Genomic DNA, 22,029 nt, shown 5'->3' on the forward strand with positions numbered 1-22,029 from the left:
GTCCGTCAGCCTGTGTTTTGCCAAAGAACTGAGATGAACAACAGGAGATGGCACGATGCTTGGACGATCTCGCTGGTTCTGCATATCATTCACTCTTCTTCTAGGGCACATACCTGGGCAACTATAGGGATATTGTTCGAGAAGCAAAGTGATTAACTGAAATAGATGGACCTTGGATCTGACGCCAGTCTATGGACATTCTTATATTGTTCATTAGTAGTGCGGAACAAGTTAACGACCAATTAAGGCCAAGATTTTTTAATTACTTTGTTGTTTGTTATTGTTTTGTTGTTTTTTTTTTTTTTGATTTTTTTTTTTGTCTTGCTGTCTTAGCGAGAGCGTTATATGAGGTTACTAACAGAGTCAATAATTCTTGATATAATTATGATCATTATCACTTGAGGGCAAAGTATGCCTTTCGTGCCAAAGACATGTCTTCAATTTGGCATGTAATGTATCAATAAGTGCTAAAATAGACTTTCGCTCGCACTAAGCCTATCTTTGATATGTGCAATGAACAAATGCTCTACTACCGTTGAAATAGACATTTTGTTAACTGTTTATTTACATGAGGTTTTCTTGGGTAAATTGTTTGAGTTTGTTTTTAATTCTACTAGCCAGAGTTCTCAGACTACATGCTCCGTCACAAGAGTTGTAAGTAATTATGCACAAGGTAATTGTCAACGTATGCAGTCCTATTCTTCTTTTCTAGTATGGTTTTGATACTGGTAGGGACTCCAAATACACACACATTAAGCGTACTTAAGTCTCACTTTTATATGCAGAATGACTATATGACGAGGTCAACATACAGTGTGTGATTGAGATCCCTTACTAAAAGGCTTGTGGATACAGTGATGGAGAAGGAATTAGCTGCAAAAAAAGCAACGTGCTTCGGTCAGAACAGGTTGTGTTGTTAAACAAGACACGAAAGTCATTCTCCGTCAACTTGCGCTGGTAGGCCTCAACATGGCGATTTCCGTTCTGGGCACTGCATTTCAAAGATGTGGAGAATTGGAGAGGGTCCAGAGAAGAGCCAACAAGAAATGAATTAAAGGTCTTGAGAACATGACCTCCGCAAGGGAAGGCCGAACGAATTGGTTTCTTTAGTCGGAAAAGAGAACGACTAGAAGGAATGATCAGCAGTTTTCAGGTGAATCTAAAAGGGTGTCCATCACGGAGGAGGAGAAAACTTGTCATCTTAGCCCTCTAAATGATAGAACAAGAAGCAATGGCTATAATGCAAGGGAGATTGGTTGGACATTAGGAAAAAGTTCCTACTGTCAGGGTGGTTGGACACGGACATAAATTGCCTAGGGAGGTGTGGAATTCTCCATCTGTGGAGATATTCAAGAGTAGGTTAGATAATGTCTATCGGGGATGGTCTAGACAGTATTTGGTCTTTCTAATCTTGCCCCTGCATTCCTGTGTTATTTGCCTATATTCATCCTTTGTAATCTGACCTAGTTTCCATTTTTTATATGACTCCTTTTTATTTTGTAGGTCATGCAAGATCTTGTGGTTAAGCCAAGGTGGTCTTTTGCCACATTTTCTGTCTTTCCTACCTCTTTCACATCTTTCACAAAAATGTGGTTGCTCAGAATGATTTTTAGTAGCCAAAATGAGTCATTTACAAAATATTTTGTTACGTTCCTTCCTCGAGCACAAGATGATATGATCTGCAGTTTAAAAATTACAACCCACACACCCCGAGTTTGATTTATTGACTATCCATGCTGAAACTTGAAAAAGTGATCTCCCACTTCAGTTCCATTGTAAACACAAGTAATTAGGAACCACATGATGTACTTCAGGAAGAAGTAAGTAGTTTCATGCCCTCTTCTGAAAGTCCAGTCTGGGGTGCAACCAGCTGAGTGGAGCCAGAAGAGTTTAGAAAAACAGCAGGTTGGACGTGCTGGTCAACCATTTCCCCCACTCCCTTACTGTTAGAGTTGTTCACCTAAAAAAAAAAAAAAAAAAGAGTCCATTTTTTAAATTCCAGCCTAATGCTGCACTTACCTTTGTATTTGTGTCTATTTTTGTGGTTATAATTTTCATGTTACAGTTTTCAGTGCCAAGTCACTCACTGTGCTTCCTTCAAGTTGTTCTTCCATTACATATTTTGAATAGTTATTTAGGCAAGTGATAATGTTTTACAGGGTTTTCTGCACCAGTCTGAAGAAATTTCATGAAGGAGAAAGCTATGTATTTATGTTTTAGGAACTTCTTCATAGTCAAGTTCATTAAAATCCCACTAAGAGTAGCTATTGTTGCTAACATTTTAACCTGCAGTATATCTCTAAAAAACAGAGCAAAAAATAAAGTCACAACATTTTTCATTTATTTTATTTAATCCACCAAGTTAGGTCACTTCTATTTCCTCACCCAGTTTCTGTGGTTTCATGTTAATTGGTCCTGGCCGGTGCTGTTCCTTCCACCTCTCCAAGTTCTCCAGTTCTTTGTTGGCAACTAAATCAAAAAGAAAACAAACAATCAGCATATAGAAATAAGAGCCACTACTGTAAGGAACTTATAATATTGTTAAATTACATCACATTAAGAACTATGCCCACTCATGGGCAGGTCTACTCTATTCTCCACAAACATAGTTCAATCCACACTAATGGCTAGTCCATATGAAAGATTAATGAACCTTTGGTGCTGGCTACCACCCAGGGGACTGCTTTAATCTCTGAAAGCCTCGAGTTCAAATCCTATTATTGTTGTGTTAAACAGGGCTGGCTACTATAGATATATAGACAATAGTAATGGTCGTTCCCAGCTAGTAGCTCTCCCTGATAATACCAGCAAGTTACCTATTTAAAATTAGGTAAATAAATGCATAGAACTCCCAGGACACATGCCATCTGTCACTGCTCACTCATGCTGCTCTTTGTTGTTTCCCTTCTCTGGATTCATCTGTTCTCTACTGATATTATAGGCTGTGGGACTATCAAGAAAGTTCATCTCTTCACTGCAGCCATTTTTGTCCATGGAAACTAGCTGCACCGCCCTCCCATAAGTTTCCCAGCCCAGCAGAACTTCCTGTGAGGTGCAGAGTTATGGCACCCTGGCAGAGCAGGGCAGGAGCAGGCTGGAGAAGATGAGGTGGGGATTGTGGCAGTTCTGCATCTTGGTAATTCCCCTCTGCATGGGGACTATGGCAACAGGGGACACAATCTAGGGTGGCACTTGGGTTGTTCTAACCTGCTCCAGGGGCCAGTCTGATCCTTGCCAGACTTGGTAAAGGGAAAATAAAACTTCCTCTCTCAAACAGCCTATACAGTGGGGTAAAATGTATTCTGGTTACTATAGGTTCAGACATACCGTCTTTCCTAGTGAAAACAAGGCCTCAGTCATCATGCCACTCTGCACTAGTGCTGGGAAGAATTCCCCTGCCTGTCATTTTACTTGTCTGTAAAGCATCTTGGCCCCAATCCAGCCAGGTACTTTCAGAACTTTTTGAGTGCAATGGGACCATGCACACGCTTAAGTTTTCTGCTGGACTGGGGCCCTAGCGTTTTGTTGCCATAACACAAAGACAACTACCACCATGACAGCAGCACTGTCTGCCTGAATTGTTTCCCTCCTGGGCCGATGGTGGTGGTTTGGTGTAATGGAACAGATACCAGAGTTCATGTTCTTTCCAGAGGAGAATGCCACAACCCCATGCCAGCTTACTCCAGGAGTGAGGTGAAGTGAGTTCTGGATCAACCACGGAGTCTTAAATTCAAGAAATTAAAATTAACCATACTGTCCAAAGGGTTTCAAACCACATAGTGCTCACTCACTGTTCCTATCCCATCATGGTAGTTCTCTGACACTATGAAAGATATTGGTGAAGAATTACATTGCAGAGTTACTCCCAAATATAAGAACAAAAATTTTGGAAAAAAAATCTTCCAGTTCCTGTCAGATAAAACTCCTTAATTTACTCCTAATTTTTTCTGTCCAGAATGTGTATGCATTATTTACTAGCAGTGGCTAAACAAAAATCTTTAAGCCAAACAATAAGATTCATTCTTTACAATGAAAGAATACTTTAGATTGCCATATAAAAGAATGTTACGATATGCACACTGTATACCCTGTCAGCATTCATAAAACTGTATGTAAGTCACTTGTGTCTCTGAGCTTGTTACCAAGGAATTTATGTACACAGTTCTTGTGATTCTTGGATTTTGTGGTGTTCTCTTTTTTAATGTATGATGTATGATTTTATTTTATACTCCAAATTTTCAGTAAAATGGGCTACTGCAGTTCTTAAGGGTTTGCTGCATTTCACTGAGTCCCTCAACATGGATGGAAAGTTTAGATATTAGACCTGGTTTGGGGAGGCAGCAAATGTCTACAAGAACTCATTGAGCTTCAGTGGGTTTAGTATCAGTTAGTAAATATTAAACCTTTTAGTTCTTTCTTTCTGTATATTTGAGTCATTTATATATTAACTAGTCTTAGACTCTATATTCAACAAAGAGTATGTCTGAATTCTAAGGCCCAGAACACTGGTCCTTCACCAATAAGGAATTGTGTGAGTTAGGCTGTATTTAATAATTTGTAGTGCCTTCACGTTTATATCAAACTCCAGATATTCTTGGAAACCACCTCCTTAACAGGCACATATTTATATACATATGCACATATAAACTTGGGAAACTAGTAAGGGATGATTGTGATTGCAGAGGTTTTCTATTGAGGAATCAACAGGGAAGAATGATTGTGGGGTCAGAAGGACTCACTGAAAGACATTATCTTGAATAATTGTTGGTCCTTTCAGCTGTAAATAATCACACCTTCGCACTTAAGTCAGGTAAACTGAGAACGCATAGAAGTGACATCAGAACATCTGTTTATTTTGGCAAAGAGGGTTTCTTTGCTTAAAACCCTATATGATGACACTGGTAAGGGAACATAATTGGGGAATGAGAACTGAACCTCCCTCTAGATACAGTAAAGGAGAGACAGAGCCACTTCTTGGTCAGACAACATAGGTGGGGTAATGTATCTATTTCTTTCTGCATAATGCTGTACTAATCTCCGATTAATAATGTTTGATTAAACAATTCCAGTTCAGCTGGTTATTCAACAATCTCAACTCTTTAACTCAGACATGTAACCATAAGAGATGTAGATATTCAGTGCTGCTCAAAAAAAGAAAAAAAATCAAATCATTGGAGGTAAGGTGCCTTACATTATGCAGTTGTACTTAAAGAATTTATTAAGCACATTCTAGAAATGGACATTTTCTCTCTGAAAACAGTACACATGAACAATTTAACCATATGAGCATGCAATAGGTACACTATGCCCACATTGGCATTACAGAAACCTTAACTTGACAATGGATAGCTAAACAAGACCCAAAATTTGATCTTCAAACCTAAACTTGACATCCGGCTGGTGGGGGAGGGGAGGGGGGAGAAAAGAGGAGAAGGGTTATTAACTTTAGGAGGGGCATCAAATTAATTCTGAATGTGTCTTGTAGAACTTAAATTGAACAGCTATGACACCACCTTTCTAATGGGAACATTTTTACAGATATCACATCTTTCTATGGTTGAACTATTCTTTTCCTAATTTGGCTTTTCTACCCATGCAAAATAGTTTACAACACATACAAGAAAAATCTGCATGGTGATGGAGTTTGCCTTTACTAGGTGATCACAATCAGCGCTTAATTTGTGCTGGGGCTTGCCAGGCCTGAGCCCCAGCACCTCTAGGCTTGCCGTGTCAGTTATAAAAACTGCTTGAGTCCCATCACCTCTCATTATGAATTAAGCACTGATCACAATGATCCCTTCTGGCCGTGGATTCTACGTTGTGGTAACTTTAATATTATCACAGCTGCACACATAAAACCCATGGAAAGGCTGAGATAAAACTGAAAGGGTCATAAAGCAGAGACAAAAGCTGCATTTTGTAAAAACAAAAACAAATTCATCTGGAGTGTGGTAGATAATGCACTTACTTTTCTGTATCTGGTTCCTTCTGGTTTCATTTGGAGGTATCAAGACATATGCGCCTGTACTGGAATGGAAAGAAAGTTGTTAATTACTGTCACATGAGCCTATGGATTCATTACTATCCTCTATTTCAATATGGACCTTTAGAATTTCTGTAAGAATAGCTACAAGGTTTAGAACCATCTGGATGTATGATTTCTGCAGTAGGTATATACATAGGCATGTTTTCAATCACAAGCCATGCTGTATGTCATATGTGCCAAGGATAAGATTTTCAGAAATATTGAGCATTGGCTTAACTCTGTTGATGAAAGTCCCACCCTCACTGCTAATGTCATATCTCCTTCATTTCAAGACATAGACTGTATTTCCATAGATTTGCTACAAAACATTCCACAGTACATCCTGTCCATGAACATCAGACAATGTGGTCTAACAGCGAAGGCATGGGAATTAGCAATTCTTGGTTCTTTTCCTCTTCCCACTCCATTCTAGGAGGTGCCCATTGCTCTCAAGCACCGATTGATGTCCCTCTTTGGACCATGCCTCAGTTTCTTCATCTATAAAATGGAGATAGTACATCACTGTGGTGTCATGAAGCTTAATGTTTATGAAGGACTTTAAATTTTCTGGGCATATTTATTATTTTGCAGTAGTGCCTGAAAGCCTCCTCCCCATGCCCCCATCCTGCAATCCAGAATGGTTTCCAGTTGTCCCAGGGGATTAAAGAGAGACATTAAAAGAACGGGACAAGGACAGAGGAGCACTGTGGGCAAGAAGAACAAGGCTGGCAGTGGAAGACCTATGAAGGAGAGAGGCAGGAGGTGCTTAGGGAAAGAAACTGAAAAGGGGACAGGGAAATAAATTATTATTATATATCACAGAGCTCCAATTGCAAAAAGCAGTCTGCCACCATATCATTGGGATCCAGGGCTGGGAAAGAAAGTATTTATATCTGTTTAATTACTGATTTCTCTTTGAAGGCTTATTCTAGGAGTTGGATTAATTTAAAAAATTAAACTAGTAAAGATGGAGCTGCTAGCATTAATGGAACTAGCTAATACAATCCTTTCTTATCTTATTATTGTGATAACCACTGAACATTTTCCATGCAGTCAAATATCCTTAACAACTGGAGTGCTGCAAACTCAGTGGAAGCAGTATGTACTGCACCATCACAAATTTGGCTAACATGATGTGCTATGAGGTTGCGCAGATAAAAATTTACACTACAAGGGTTCAAAAAAAGAACTAGATAAGTTCATGGAAAATAGGTCCATCAATGGTGTGACGAAGTGGGACTGTTCTTAAGGTTTCCTCTGAATATGGTGTGGGTATCTTAGTTTCCCCTATGCATTTCTTAAGTCTCTAAGGGGTGAGATTGTTGCAGAGCAAAGGGCCAGTGTGCATAAATGGCCAGCACTCTGTCTCCTGGCAACTAATGGCCGGGGCTCTCCCCCCCGCTGCAAGGGGATAGCTAAAGGTGTTGGAGAACAAAGATGTGGTGACTTCCTGGCCTGGGAAAGAGGAAAAGGCCAGAAAGGAGTGGCTGGAGAGTTTCAGTCTTGGGCTGTCTGAGGAATCGTAGAGAACCCCAAGGTTGGGGGCTAAATTCCCTACTACCCAGAAGGACCTGACTAAGGGGGTCCTGTTTATGCCTACAAGCTCTGGTGTAGGCTGTGTTCCTGTCATGTAATAAACCTTCTGTTCTACTGCCTGGCTGACAGTCACGGTGAATCACAGGAAGCCAGGAGTGCAGGGCCTGGTCTCCGCTAAAACTCCATGACAAATGGCTATTAGACAGGATGGGCAGGGACAGTGTTCCTAGCCTCTGTTTGCCAAAAACTGGGAATGAACAACAGGAGATGGATCATTTGACGATCTCCTGTTCTGTTCATTCCCTCTGGGGCACCTGGCATTGGATATTGTCAGAAGGCAGGATACTGGGCTAGATGGACCTTTGGTCTGACCCAGTATGGCCATTCTTATGTTCAAGTATTGCAACAAGTTAATGACCAATTTAAGGCAAGTTAGCAGAGCTTATTATTTAACACAGCTTGTTATTCTTGATCATATTACTGTATGCTTCTCCAAGCATTCCCTTATTTGGCTGTATTTAAAAATGTTTAGACTTTCCCTCGCAACTAAGCTTGAATGTCATATGCTCTACTCTTTGAAAGTTTTGTTAGGTTTGTTTTTATGGGTTTTTTTTTGTTTGTTTGTTTTTTTTACTAGCCAGATCTCAGACTACATCTTCTCTTCAGATGTTATACACAAGTTTGTCAACTTCAGTCCTATTCTTGTTTTCTGTATGGTTTCTCCAAATTTAGTCAAATAAAATTACGTATAGTCTCCTTTTTCAGAATGACTTCAGGGACTATGGTGATGATCCCTATAAAAGGTTGTGGATACAGATGGAGATAGGAATTAGCCTTTAAATTTACTCTCATATGATAAGGCTCTGAAATTTCACAGTATTATGGTTCCTCTCCTTTAGATCCCCAGTTTTTGTTTAAAAAACAAACACACAACACTATATTAAAAAATATCTATGAAAAGAACCATCATCAAATCTAAAACATAATCTCCATAAAGATGATCATTTCCTTAGTCTGACATTTCTATTAGCTCAAATGTATGTATCAGCAACAAATGCAAGTGCAAGGTACAAGATATAAACAGCACCGTAAAAGCCTATGCAGTTAAAAGGAGACTGTTAAAAGCTGAATGGGTTTTCATATTATTGAAGTTGATTTGGAAACCAGGCGAAACCTTCAAAATAAGTAGGAGAGAGGCAGATGCAGAGCAGGAAAGGAACAAAACCAGCTTTGGCTTCCTTCAAGTCTATCATATAGTGCAGGGATCAGCAACCTGTGGCATGCAGCCTGTCAGGGAAGCCCGCTGGCAGACCAGAGCAGTATGTTTACCTGCAGCATCCGCAGGTTCAGCCGATCGCGGCTCCCACTGACTGCGGTTCACCGTTCCAAGGCCAATGGGGGCTGCGGGAAGAGGCGCGTGCCAAGGGATGTGCTGGTCGCCACTTCCCACAGCTCCCATTGGCTAGGAGTGGGGGACTGCAGCCAGTGGGAGCTGCAATCAGCCAAACCTCTGAACGCTGCAGGTAAACAAACCGCCCTGGCCTGCCAGTGGATTTCCCTGATGGGCCGCATGCCAAAGGTTGCTGATCCCTGATATAGTGCTTTGGTTATTTTAACTATCAGTTCAAAATAGCGGGAGATAAACATCTTTTCGATCTCCCTTTAGTAAAGTCCCTACGCATGTACCTACCCTACATATGTAGGTTGCATTAGAAGTGTAGGGTTGGGAGGTCACTGATGAGGAAATTCCAGTTGTGCATCATTGGAAGTTGGTAAATGACTTGGTAACATTAGAGAAGACCCAGCTGAACAGTCACAGTGTGGCTTTGGACACCCAAGGCTTCCTGGAAATCTGTCAGTGTAGAAACTCAGGACCAAAGTCTAAGTCCCCAGTCCTGCAGTTGCCCTGGGTGTTCTTTAATGAAGTTCTGTACAGGCACTGCAGTCAACACAGACTGTCAATTGCAGGATCGGGGCTTAAATCCATACTCTGATTTATTTTGCTTTTTCCTTGAGACCTTTGCATTAACTGTTGCTTTTTCCTCTTTATGAAAGGAATTCTTTTACTCTGTATTTTAGCCAGTTTGCAATACCACATGTCAGACATATCCTCTCACAGACACTCTGATCCTGCAAAGCCTACAGGATCTTAGTTACAAGTGGGCAATTTAACATTCCAGTCAATTTTCTGTTTAAGCAGAATCTGAGCTACTGCAGTAACTGTATTTGGAAATGAATTATCCTAATTGCCTTGCTGGAAATTAATAAAATGTCTTAATTTTGAAGATTATTTCAAATTATCAATACTGCACACAATGTGAAGTACAAAGACTATGAAAAAATGGCATGAAACAAAAAGGAAATATAATGTTTTCTACTACTCAGGCTCCAAAATAATGATTTTTTTTTAAAAAAAAAAATCATTTTGTGCTTAATGAAAAAATCTATTGTTTTATTTTTTAAAACACTTTTCCTTGTAATGTCTCTAGAGTTATAGAGAATGTGTTTCTCCCCCACCTCCCCTGACAGAGATCCAATTAATGTGCTCAGAAAATGGACTTTGAGATTTTCCTCACAGAAACAGAGAAAATACATTTTGGCTCACTACCACTTTTGCGCAAACATTGACTTCTTTGATATTGGTCTAAGTACGGTGCCTGACACTGCAGTGCCCTTTCTTTTTAAAAAGAAAACTGTTATGAGTTTGTGAAGACAAATTCCACATATTCTATGGGGGAAAGAAGTATTTGACTGCGTGGGTGGGAGTAGGGACACTATTTCAAATAGAGAAGATATGAAGTAAAGTTTTTGATTACTTAATCGTGCAACCAAAACAGCCTTATGTTGTATATGTCCTATTTTGCCAGATGACACCCATTGATAATTTTGCATATTACTTTTGCCGTTTGGCTGGGAAATTCTCATGTTACCTGGCAAGAGGCAACGTGAGCAGCAGCATGAGCACTCTCCTGTCACTATCCTCGCAGAGTAATGCTAATGAAATTGGAACTGTTACATTTGCAAATGTTATTAGTTATTTCCAGTTCTACAGCATATGCACCAATACAAATGGCTGCAAGCTAATTATTCTATTCTCCATGGCCCTAGATGATCTCATCTGATGTTCAGTTTGCAGTAAGATGGAAACATGAGAGTCAAAGGGAGAGCATCACAAAGGATGAAATAAGAAAAGTAAGGGATTTGGGCAGGTTCAGTCTAGACAAAAGAGAGAGGCTCAGGGAGACTGTTAACAGCTATGGAAAAGGAATGCTATAAAGAGTACAAGAATCATTTATTCTGGTTAGTCAATGGAAAGAAGCAGAGAAAGTTTTCATGAAATACTGCACTAAGGTATGCGAAGGCTAGTTGACTTAAAGGAGCAAATGGCCAAGGAGAGTTGTATCATCACCTTCAAGGATACTCACAGATAGACTTAGCATTCAATTGTCAGGCACTGTAAGAATATTCTATTTCCTAAGGCATATATACATGGCTGCTGAACCATGTGTTGGTGGGCACCAGCCACACATGAAGCTGTCACCAACCTGCCACATCAGACATTTTCCCAAAGTGGGTCCATGCTAGTGGGGAACAACTACCCGGTAGCTGTCTGTTTCTCATTAAATTGAGCAAGCTGTAATGGATAACTGGAAATTACAGTGCTAGGTCCCAATTCTTACAAACAGATCTGTATACAAAGACACACTGATGTTAACAGGGCTCTGTGTGTGCAAGTGTCCAGCAGCATGGATCCATTTACAGGTCTGGATCTCATTAAATTCTCCCCGAATCATTGGACATTCCTATAGTCTTAATTTATTTCAATGGGAGTTTTCACCAAGAGGGCTGTTTGCTGAGGCACTGATTTCTCAGCCCCAAAATAAAAGGCAGCCAGCCAGTCGGCCACTGTCTCTCTTCTCCAGAAACCCGTTTATGGAAACATCGAGAGCAGGGATGGCCAAACTGCGGCTTGTGAGCCACATGCTGCTCTTTTACAGTAAAAGTGTGGCTTGTGGACCCCCCACCCTCCCATTTTCCACCTACCACACTATGGGGGAGCTTGGGGCTTCTGTCCTGCAGTGGGATAGTAGGGTTAGGGGCTTCTGCTCAATGTGGGGGGTGAGGATCTAGCAGCTTTAGCCCCACCGGAGAGGCCTGCCGGGGCTCAGGACTCCAACCCCACAAAAGATACCTCCTGGAGCTCAGGGCTTCAGTCTCACTTTTACTGAAGTCCTGAGCCTCAGCAGATGCCTTTCAGGGGGCTGAAGCCCTTAGCCCAGGGGTCAGGAACCTCTGGCACACAGCTCGCCAGAGCAAGCACACTGGCGGGCCGGGCCAGTTTGTTTATCTGCCACGTCGACAGGTTTAGCCAATCGTGGCTCCCACTGGCTGTGGTTACCATCCCAGGCCAATGGGGGTGGCGGGAAGCTGCGGCCAGCACATCCCAGGCCAATGAGGGCTGAGGGAAGTGATGTGGGTGAGGGATGGTGAACCGCGGCCAGTGGGAGCAGGTAAACAAACTGGCCTGGCCTGCCAGGGTGCTTACCTGGTGAGCCGTGTGCCAGAAGTTGCAGACCCCTGCAGTAGGGTGTCTTGCCTGAGTGAGGCCTAAGAAAGAACTACAGGATTCAGCCCTGAGTGGAGAAGCCCTTTACACAGGGAAAGAGATCAGAAGGAGAGAAAAGGAGAAAAAAGCATGAGGGGCCGCAACAGGAGTTGTGGTCTTAAAATTGGCACTGAATATACTTTTCTGCTATATAATTCTCTGTGAGTCTCAGCTATGTTCACACTATACAACCAGAAAAATTAGGTCATCTAAAATACACTTACTGGAAGGTTGCAACTTAACACACAAGAACCAAAGGGAGAGGAACAAATGAGCAAGCAAGCTGGACCATAAGGCAGAGATGAACAACTCACAGACCTTGCTTTTGGCTGACTCTTTGCACCTTGACTGCAGAAAGACTGAGATTGCATGCTTCCCTATGGAAACCCCTAGCCTGCAAGCAGGGCCAGGAAAAAAACCTGAGAATCTAAAGTGATAGCTTCTAATTTTAAGACATTTTTCAATACACCACAGTCAATAAAGTTTAGAGGTGAGCTACCGAGTTTGGAGATTATGGTCCAAGCCATAAACCTGGGATCCTGAACTGAAATTTTGGGAGTGGCAGGGGGGGGAATTTAGATCCCAGGATTTAGTTCAGGACCATCTCTGGACAAACTGTGTGTGTGGTAATCCACTAGACTATCACACAGTTTAAGATTGAGGGAGAGTTACTTTAAAATGAAATCATGGTGAACTGCTGTCTGCTGTTCAGTAGATTTCATCTGAATGCCAACAGTGAAAGGAAATATTTATCTCCATGCTTCCCTGGGGAAATTGATACAGGGGGATGAATTAGATGACTCATTAGCCAATAATGACTATGAGTGTAGGGTTGCCACCTGGCCGGGTTTTACCTAGAAAGTCTGGTTTTTGGCTTCTGTGTTGGGTGCCATGTTCCCAGTTTTTGACCAGACAGTCAAATCCAAAGGGCACCTGGCAACCTTAAATGGCACCTGAACTAAGAGTCCAGTTACCAAAGGCAAGAGGAGGCGCTCAGTCATTAATCCACACCAGCCCCTCTTACCTACAGGCAGGCTCCTTGGGAGAATCCAGCAAGCGACCATGGGAGGGGGGAGAGGAGTAAGCAATGGGGGCAGGACCTTGGGGGGGAAGTAGCAGGACAGGGGCAGGACTTCAAGGATCCGGTTGCCAGCAGTTAGAAAGGTGACAACCCTATATGAATGAGTGTGATCCTGAAAGGTGCAGTGATGGGAGATTTACTTGTGAATTGAGTACAGAATTAGGCCCTAAACCACCTGTGTAATTCAGAGGATTCTGGAACTCACTGAAGAGCATCTGGCAGTTACAGAGGACAATGGTCTACAGGAATGTTTTGAAGAGCCTCTTACCTCCAGTTTAAAGGACTCATTTTCAGGGCCTTTAAAATCTCAGATTAGACAAATGGAAAATAAAACTGCAGTCTTTGTTCAAGTAGCTTTCCATTGGTAATAGACTGAAGAGTGTATGGACTTTTTTTTTTATTGGAGCATAAAGATTGGAAAAACTAGATTTTTTTTAAATTGTAAATGATAAGTACAAGAATTCTGTAAACAAGTGTTCTACTGTTTCCTTTCTCTTTTCATCCTACATGGCTAGGGATGTTTGTTCCCATTTGTACAATGTCATATCCTAGGATTTTATGATAGCAGGTTTGTTTTTTGAAGGTGGATTTATTGGAACCTATTTTACACAGTCAGATTAATAATAATAATAATAATAAAGAAGAGAGTCAAGGCTGGCTGCTGAACAAAAGGGGCCATCACAACCTTTTTCTTTCTTAGGGATTTGACTACACTGCAGCCCTTTCATTTTCTACCTTTTGCTGATTTTTTCAGGATAAGCTTTTGTTTCAGGTTTGTTCTGAAGAGATGTAATTTGGAAATCAACTTTTACAAGTAAGTGTAACCTCACAACACCTTACAGACTTGAAGTCAATCAACCTGGTAAGCACAAACTGACTGTAGCAATTAGTAGGTGTTTTCAAACTCTTGTTACCCTGTTGATTCATTGTTGCCCCTATTTCAGCTTTCAAAAATATTCTATAGGGTTTTGCCCAGGCATTTCAGTTTCATTTCCAAATTGAATTTGAACAGACATTATTGCTGGCGAAGTTCCTGACAGGTGATTCCCTCCCACTGCCAGGCATCCTGATGGAACAGAAACAGATTGAAAGAGTTTGAGATTTTACTTTGGTCTGATTATTCTTCAGATTCCTTAGTAGCACATAGCTGGAAAGACAGAGGATTTCCCAAGCTTCCAGGTATAAGGAGTGTTACTGGCATGCAAAGAAAAGGAGGTGGCCAGAATGCCTCTGCACTCTAGCTATTCCCAGCTGCTGAAAAAATCTCCTGAGCTCATAGTTATCTGGGTGTTAATTAGAGTAGCCTTGGGGCTATTCTAATTTACACTAGAGGCTGAACTGATCTCTGGCTGGCCTCAGAATAGAGCAAGGAAAAAAAAAAAAAAGGTGGCATAAATTGTCTTTGTTATTGCTTGTTTCTAATTTTGGAAGAGGCAAGAAGTTAATCAGATTCATGACTGCATGATTATCTTCCCAAACAGAAGTTAAGTTATCCAGATCTAAATAGCCCATACATACCAAAAGTAGATCATTTTACAACTTGCTAGATGTTCAAGCATTCAACAGTAGAGAATTAAAATAAATTAGAGAAAATAAAAAGAAACATCCTACTAAGTGTTTATGATCTTTTGTCCCACTGTTGTCATATTAGCTCCACCCTTTTTTTCCCCTTGAGTTTCAGTAAAGGAAAGGAAACTGAAACAGCTTCTTGCGGGCAGTACTAATTTAAATCAGCTACACTTTGAAAGAAATGAAAAACAGCAAGATCAACAGAATAGTTAACATTATCATTAACAGTGTTAGTGCAGAAATAACTTGAAAACAAAAAATAATTAAATTTGAGTGAAAAAAATGTAAGTGATTAATAGTTCTGCCCAGCTAAGCATACATATAGTAGGTGCATATCCATACACAGAGCATACAGCCTGCAGAATATCTAATTACAATCACTGGAAGTTAAAATTCCAGATGGCTGGAACCCAGATAGGTTTAAACTACAGCTCAGGGCTAAGACTTTGGCTTTACATTTGTCAGGGTTAAGCATTTACAAACTGATGTTCAATTCCTGCCATCATGGGTTGCACCCAAACTGCATAGGGAAATCAGCTCTACCTCAGAACTAAAGTTGATTTTTTGGATCTGGCAGTTTGTATCCATCTTCAGTGATTAAATTTAGATGAAAAAGATTATCAGAATTGGCTTTGAAATTCAAGTTCAAGACCGTCTCTTGTTAAGAGTCCATACATGTATTGACAATGTACGTAATACCATTTGCTTAGAAACAGATAGCAATAGAGATACACACTAAATTCTGTAAGCCTGCTGCATGTAATGCACATACAAAATGCTTATGGTTTTTACATGAACATATTAAGTACATGTGCATGGTTGCACAGCAATATTATCTCTGAATCATATCTCCAGAGTCCTCATAAGAGCTCAGTTCTCATTTAGGCAACAATACAAGTGGTCAGATTCTCAGAAAAGTTAAGGGCCAAGCATTTTGAAAGTCTGACCCTAAGCTCTTTCAAAAAAATCTTCCTCTATACCTACATCCTTTATATAAACACAGTCAGTTGAAGAACTGGCACTTAATACAACATTATTGTGTAAATACACACAAACTTCGCTAAACTGGTTGCTACTTACTGCTGCTCCTGCTGCTGACAAGTTGGTTTTTGGCACCCTAACTCTTCTGCAGAAGTTGGGTCCCCCCTGGGATTTCCAGCTCCCTCTGTCAGCCCAGAGTTCTCCCGCTCCTGGTAACTCCTAGAAAAGGAGGTGGTGGAGGCAGCAGCCATCCTGCGCCTGCTGTCTTTTTCCCATCCTGTTGTCCCATACATAGTCTTGAAGTGTCTCCTGTCTTGTCAAAGAAGGCTGTAAATTCAGCCTAGCCCAGGACTTTTGACAACAAAACAAGGAGCCAGGAAAGGAAAGAAAAAGCTGCTGAGTTACAGTCAGTTGGTTTCAATTTCTTGTAAAACCACCCCAAACTAGCTCCTCCCTGCTCTGACACATGCAGGAGCACTTTGCCTTCCTCATTCACCCAATCACCTCTACTCCTCCTGCAGCTCAAACTGATCACTTGACTGATAAGGGCACAAAAGGTTACTCGGAATTGGAGTTCATGGACAGATAGAAAGCTTTTCTGTTCTTCATTCTAATGGCCCAGCCGGGTGATAGTTTGCGCAGCCTGAGCTCTCTTTGAATTAACACACCCTGAAATCTCTAAAGTAGGGGTTGGGTAAAAGCTAGATTCATTTCAATTGTGGGCCCCAGTGTTCCAAATTACACTACCTAACTGGAGAACAAGTCTTACTTTTCCTACTGCATCAAAAAAACCTGGCCCCTGACAAATTCTGGTGCAACAGTGTTGCAGTACTCCAGATCCAATACCTGGATCCTGATAGATTCATCTAGGGTGACCAGATGTCCCAGTTTTATAGGGACAGTCCTGATTTTTGGAGCTTTTTCTTACATAGGCACCTATGACCCCCTACCCCCTGTCCTGATTTTTCACACTTGCTGTCTGGTAACCCTAGATACAGCAGTTGTTTGGCTCCAACCCTCCTAATATTACTGCCTGAAGAGAGAGTAAATGTAGACACTCTTCTTAAACAAAAAAGAAAACAAAACCAATAAACTCTGGATCTTGATGCATCTAGCAGAATAGCACCCCAAATACTCAGGTCTGACATCAGAAATCTGCTGGATCCAGAACATTTTGGGAACCTGCTTCACAAATTTCACTGCTTGAATGGAGAACAAGTTTAGCTGCTCCTATTTTAACCAGTGCCAGATTTACAATAGTGCCAGTGGCTCCATGGAGCCGGGCCCACGCTCAGAAGGGGACCCAGCCTGCTCTGCTTGCACTGTGCCCTGAGACCCTGCCAGACACCCCCCACACACACACATACCCCCCACACCACACCACTTGCTCCTCTTGGCCTGCCCACCAGCCATCTGAGGGCTCCTCTCCAACTCCTGGCCTCACCAGCCAGCTTCTTGCCAGAAAGTTAAAGAAGTATGGATTCAATGAACGGACTGTAAGGTGGATGAAAGCTGACTAGATCATCAGATTCAACATGTGATCAATGGCTCGATATCTAGTTGGCAGCTGGTATCAAGCGGAGTGCCTCAGGTGTCGGTCCTGGGCAGTGATCCCACTAATATTTCCCACCCATGTGCGGAATTAAGTTTGTTATGTGCATCAATATGGAGGTGATATGTGTAGGGTTTGGATGCAGGGGTGTGAGGGTTCCAGGTGGGGGTGCAGGCTTTGGGGTGAGGCAGGGAATGAGGGCTTTGGGGTGTGTGGGGGGGAGCTCTGGGGCTACAGCGGGGAAAGAGCACTCCCCCCCAGCAACACCTGGGCTGTGTCTCGCTGCTGCGGCAGCTCTGGGGGTTGGGGCTGCAGAATAGGTGCCCCTTTCCAAGGCCCCAGGAGGTCTGAGACGGGGCTGGGCCATGCTGCCCTGGCTATGTCTGGGGCCGGGCCGGGCCATGCCGCCCTGGGCACACCTGGGGCCAGGCTAGGCTGCTCCAGCCATCCTTGGGTTCACGTCGCCCTGGCTGCAGCTAGAGCTGGGCCAGGATACATTGTTCCAGCTGCGCCTGGGGCTGGGCCAGGCCAGGCCGCCCCGGCTGCATCTGGGTCTGTGCCATCCAGGCTGGTCTGTGCCACTCCTGGGTTCAGGCAGCTCCTGGGTCCACCATGGCTGGGGCAGGGCTGGGCCAGGCCGCACAGGATGCATCTGGGTTTCTGCCACCCCGGCTGCACCTCGGTCTGGGATAGGCTGGGCTGTTCTGTCTGCGCTTGGGTCTGGGCCGGCCAGGCCATTCCTGAGTCTGTGCCACCCCAATCGGCGCCTAGGTCCTGGCCAGGCTGCTCCTGGGTCCGGGCTGGGCCAGGCCGCTCCTGGGTTCAGGCTGCTCCTGGGTCCAGGCCATAGCTGGGGCAGGGCCGGGCCAGGCCGCTCTGGACACATCTGGGTCTCTGCCGCCCTGGCTGCACCTAGGTCTGGGATGGGCTGGACTGTTCTGTCTGTACTTGGGTCTGGTTTGGCCAGGCCATTCCAAAAATGATTGGATGGGGCACAAGACTTATAAGGAAAGGCACCTAGGTCCTGGCCAGGCTGCTCCTGGGTCCGGGCTGGTCCGGGTCGCTCCTGGATCCAGGCCATGGCTTGGGCAGGGCCGGGTGTCCTGGCCATGGCAGGTTGCGGGGGGGGGAGGTGCCCTGCTTGTGGCAGGTTGGGAGCCTGGCTAGGTTGGGGCTAAGGGAGGGGCGTCCCTCCCCTGGCTGGTCCCCGAGTGGGTTCCCTGAGCACCTGTGCAGCACTAAATAGGCTGCTGTGTGGCCGCACAGCTTACAGGACACTTAGGGTCTGGGGTCAGTTTTGTTCAACATCTTCATTAATGATCTAGGTGATGGGACGAATTGTACTCTCAGCAAGTTTGTGGATGACACTAAGCTGTGGGGAGAGGTAGATACGCTGAAAGGTAGGGATAGGGTTCAGAGTGACCTAGACAATTAGAGGACTGGGCCAAAATAAATCTGATGAGGCTCAATAAGGACAAGTGCAGAGTCCTGCACTTCGGATGGAAGAATCACGTGAACTGCTACAGGCTGGGGACCGACTGGCTAAGCAGCAGTTCTCCATAAAAGGATCTGGGGATTACAGTGGATGAGAAGCTGGATATGAGTCAAGAATGAGCCCTTGTTGCCAAGAAGGCTAATGGCAAATTGGGCTGCTTTAGTAGAAGCACTGCCAGCAGATCCAGCGAAGTGATTGTTCCCCTCTATTCAACACTGGTGAAGCCACATCTGGAGTATTGTGTCCAGTTTGGGGCCCCCCACTACAGAAAGGTGTGGACAAATTGAAGAGAGTCTGGAGAGAGTCCAGCAGAAAGCAACAGAAATGATTATTGGGCTGGGGGAAATGACTTATGAGGAGACATTGAGGGAACTGTTGAGTCTGCAGAAGAGAAAAGTGAGGGGATATTTGATAGCAGTATTCAACTACTTGAAGAGGGGTTCCAAAGAGGATGGAGTTTGGCTGTTCTCAGTGGTGGCAGATGACAGAACAAGGAGCAATGGTCTCAAGTTGCAGTGGGGGAGGTCTAGGTTGGATATTATGAAAAACTATTTCACTAGGAGGGTTGTGAAGCACTGGAATGGGTTAACTAGGGAGGTGGTGGAATCTCCATCCATAGAGGTTTTTAAGCCCTGGCTTGACAAAGCCCTGGCTGGGATGATTTAGTTGGGGTTGGTCCTCCTTTGAGCAGGGGGTTGGAATAGATGACCTCCTGAGGTCTTTTCCAACCCTAATCTTCTATAATTCTCTCTGCCTCCTGGCTAGACCCTAGTGCACCTCTAGCTCTGGGCAGTCTCTACTTCCCACTACCTGTGCAACCCCACCTGTCTCCCAGGAGCTAAGCCACCTGAGACTGGTGGAGAAGCCTGGACAGTCTCAGCCAGTTGATGGGGGGAAATGTGGAGGACTTGGCTGGGCCTCTCCAGGAAAGTGGGTCCTGACAGTGGCTGGCTGGGGCAGGCCCTGGCCTGGATGATTGTGCTATTCCCAGGGGCTGGAGTTATTCTCCGCCCCAGGACTAGCCCTGGCTGCACTGGCAGCTCAGCTCACCAGACACAATTGCCTCCCAGCAGGTCCAATGAGTGTGGACAGGAGGCAGAGCCTGGGGGAATGGATCTCTGGGGGACCTGGGGTGCTGCTGGGCTGTGAGGGGGCAGGGAAAATTTGTGTGTTGGGGCACTAGGAAGTGGGGGTTCTGTGTGGGGTGCTGGAAAAGTTGTGGTGGGTCTGTGGACAGGGGAGCACTGGATGGGAGTGGTGGTGTGCAGGGCGCTGTGCATTTGTGGCAGGGTCGGGGGCGGGGGGGCACTGGGCATAGCAGATCCGAGGAGGCTCTGGCCAGGGAATTGGAGGGCTGTTCTGGCATTTGGTGTGGGGGATGTATGGCATGGCATGGCCCATTCCGCCAGGGGAAGGGGTATGCTGGCAGCACAGGGCCAGACGGTTTGTAAATAATGCCCTCACAGTGGGCTCGGCAGAGTGGGGCTGCCCCTGTCATGACATGCCCCAGGCTGGCCCCCCCGCACCATGCTCCATTGCCCCTATGGGGGCCCACAAATATGTTTGGCACCAGGCCCACAGAAGGTTAATCCAGCCCTGATTCTAACAAAAAAATCTGGATTCCAATACATCCCAGTGCAACAGAGCTGGAGAAACCTAGAGCCAACACCCAAATCCTGCCAGATTCCTGCAAGTTGGGAGCAGTCTCCCAAATGCCACTGGCTAAATAAAGAACAAGATAGCTGCTCAGATCGCACCAAAGAAATCTGTATGCTAATTCATCAATAAAACAGTGTCCAAAAAATCCAGTACTAACATGTAGATTCTCCTGTATTCAGCCAGGCTTTGGTCCCAAGAGCCTCCATTTTATTGCCTAAACAGAGAACACATTTAGCTGCTACTGCACCTTAAATATCCAGACCCCAGTATAACAGAACCACGAAAACTCAGATCCATCATCTGGATCCAGCTGGATATTACCAGTTTTGGGCCACAAACACAGAAAATGTATAATAAAAATTGAGAGCCAGTGTTGCTTCTACTATACTGGAAAAAATATTAAATAAAAATTGACCACCAACGTATCTGGTACAAAACACCAAACAAACAAAACAAAACAGTCATAAGTCTAATTTGGGACCTTTATTCTGATAGATCCAGCAACTATTTTGCTGCAGGCCCATCATTTCTGCCATCTACATTTACGTGCATATTCAGCTTTCTCCTAGCAAGCCAGACTAATCCAGCTCCCTAACTGGGACACATAGACAGGTAATAACATCTTGGGCAGAAGAGCTGGTTGGTTGGTTTGTTTTTGCAGTGTAAAGGGATCCTACAAGGAATACAGAGCAGGCAGGAAGGAATATTCTTTCTCAATTCTTTCTTTCTACCACTCTATGCATCCTGTCTAACAGGAGTGAGTGGCAGTGTAGACACTTATGGACAAACAACACAGGAAGTTACTGGGCCTTCAGAAGTCCAGCAGCACTAAGGCACTTTCAGCCTGCTGCAGCATCAGGACTTTCCTTATCCTTCCTGGGCAGCTGCAGCAGCCAGTTATAGAGAACCAATTACAGGAAGTCTTCCGACTTGTGACACTTTTCAGTTGACTGCTCCTCTCAAAACCCTGCAAGGCTTGTTTCCCCTCTCCAGGAAAGCTGACAGGGAGAACAAGACACATCACATGCTGAGCCTCTGCCAATCACTGATTTCACGGTTCAAGCTTTCTGAGTGGCTCAGCCCAAGGCTGGGAGCCAATCAAAAATGATCAGCAGGGCTACCTGGCAACACCCTACCCTGGCCGTGGAAGCCAATCAGACAAGTGACTGCAAGTGACCCAGCCTTCAGAGAAGCCCTCAGCCAAGAGCTCTTCAAAAAGTTCTGGAAATTGGAAAGTCAAAGCATATGTGATTTTATATGTTTATTTGAATGGTGTTTACCAAATAAATACATTGATGTTGCTACATTAGTCATCTATAATTCATTTAGTACAAAAATCTGGGTTATTGTGGTGAAAATAGTGTCTCAAACTTTGGTTCAGGAACCAATCCCCCTTTAGACCATTGATTCCTATGGGAAAAGTGGTTATGACTTACAATGTTTTGACTTACAATGCAGTTCTGAGGACCCCAACATTGCCATTTGAATTTCTGGCAACAGCTTCCTTCTGGTCTGATGGCTCCTA

The 22,029-nt window shown here is 43.8% G+C and overlaps 1 protein-coding gene across 1 annotated transcript in view; it reads right to left on the reverse strand.

Moving 5' to 3' along the window:
• EPSTI1 (epithelial stromal interaction 1) overlaps positions 1-16,344 on the reverse strand; it is an 84,247-nt gene extending 67,903 nt beyond the window's left edge. Inside the window, exons 1-3 of the mRNA XM_032781772.2 lie at positions 15,898-16,344; positions 5,969-6,027; positions 2,386-2,469 (exon numbers count right to left, since the gene is read on the reverse strand). Coding sequence (XP_032637663.1) covers positions 2,386-2,469; positions 5,969-6,027; positions 15,898-16,091 — 337 coding nt within the window. The 5' untranslated portion in view covers positions 16,092-16,344. The remainder of the gene's footprint in view (positions 1-2,385; positions 2,470-5,968; positions 6,028-15,897) is intronic.
• Positions 16,345-22,029: the final 5,685 nt, after the last annotated feature.

The sequence above is a fragment of the Chelonoidis abingdonii genome, chromosome 1 (assembly GCF_003597395.2).
Source record: "Chelonoidis abingdonii isolate Lonesome George chromosome 1, CheloAbing_2.0, whole genome shotgun sequence".
NCBI lineage: Eukaryota > Metazoa > Chordata > Testudines > Testudinidae > Chelonoidis > Chelonoidis abingdonii.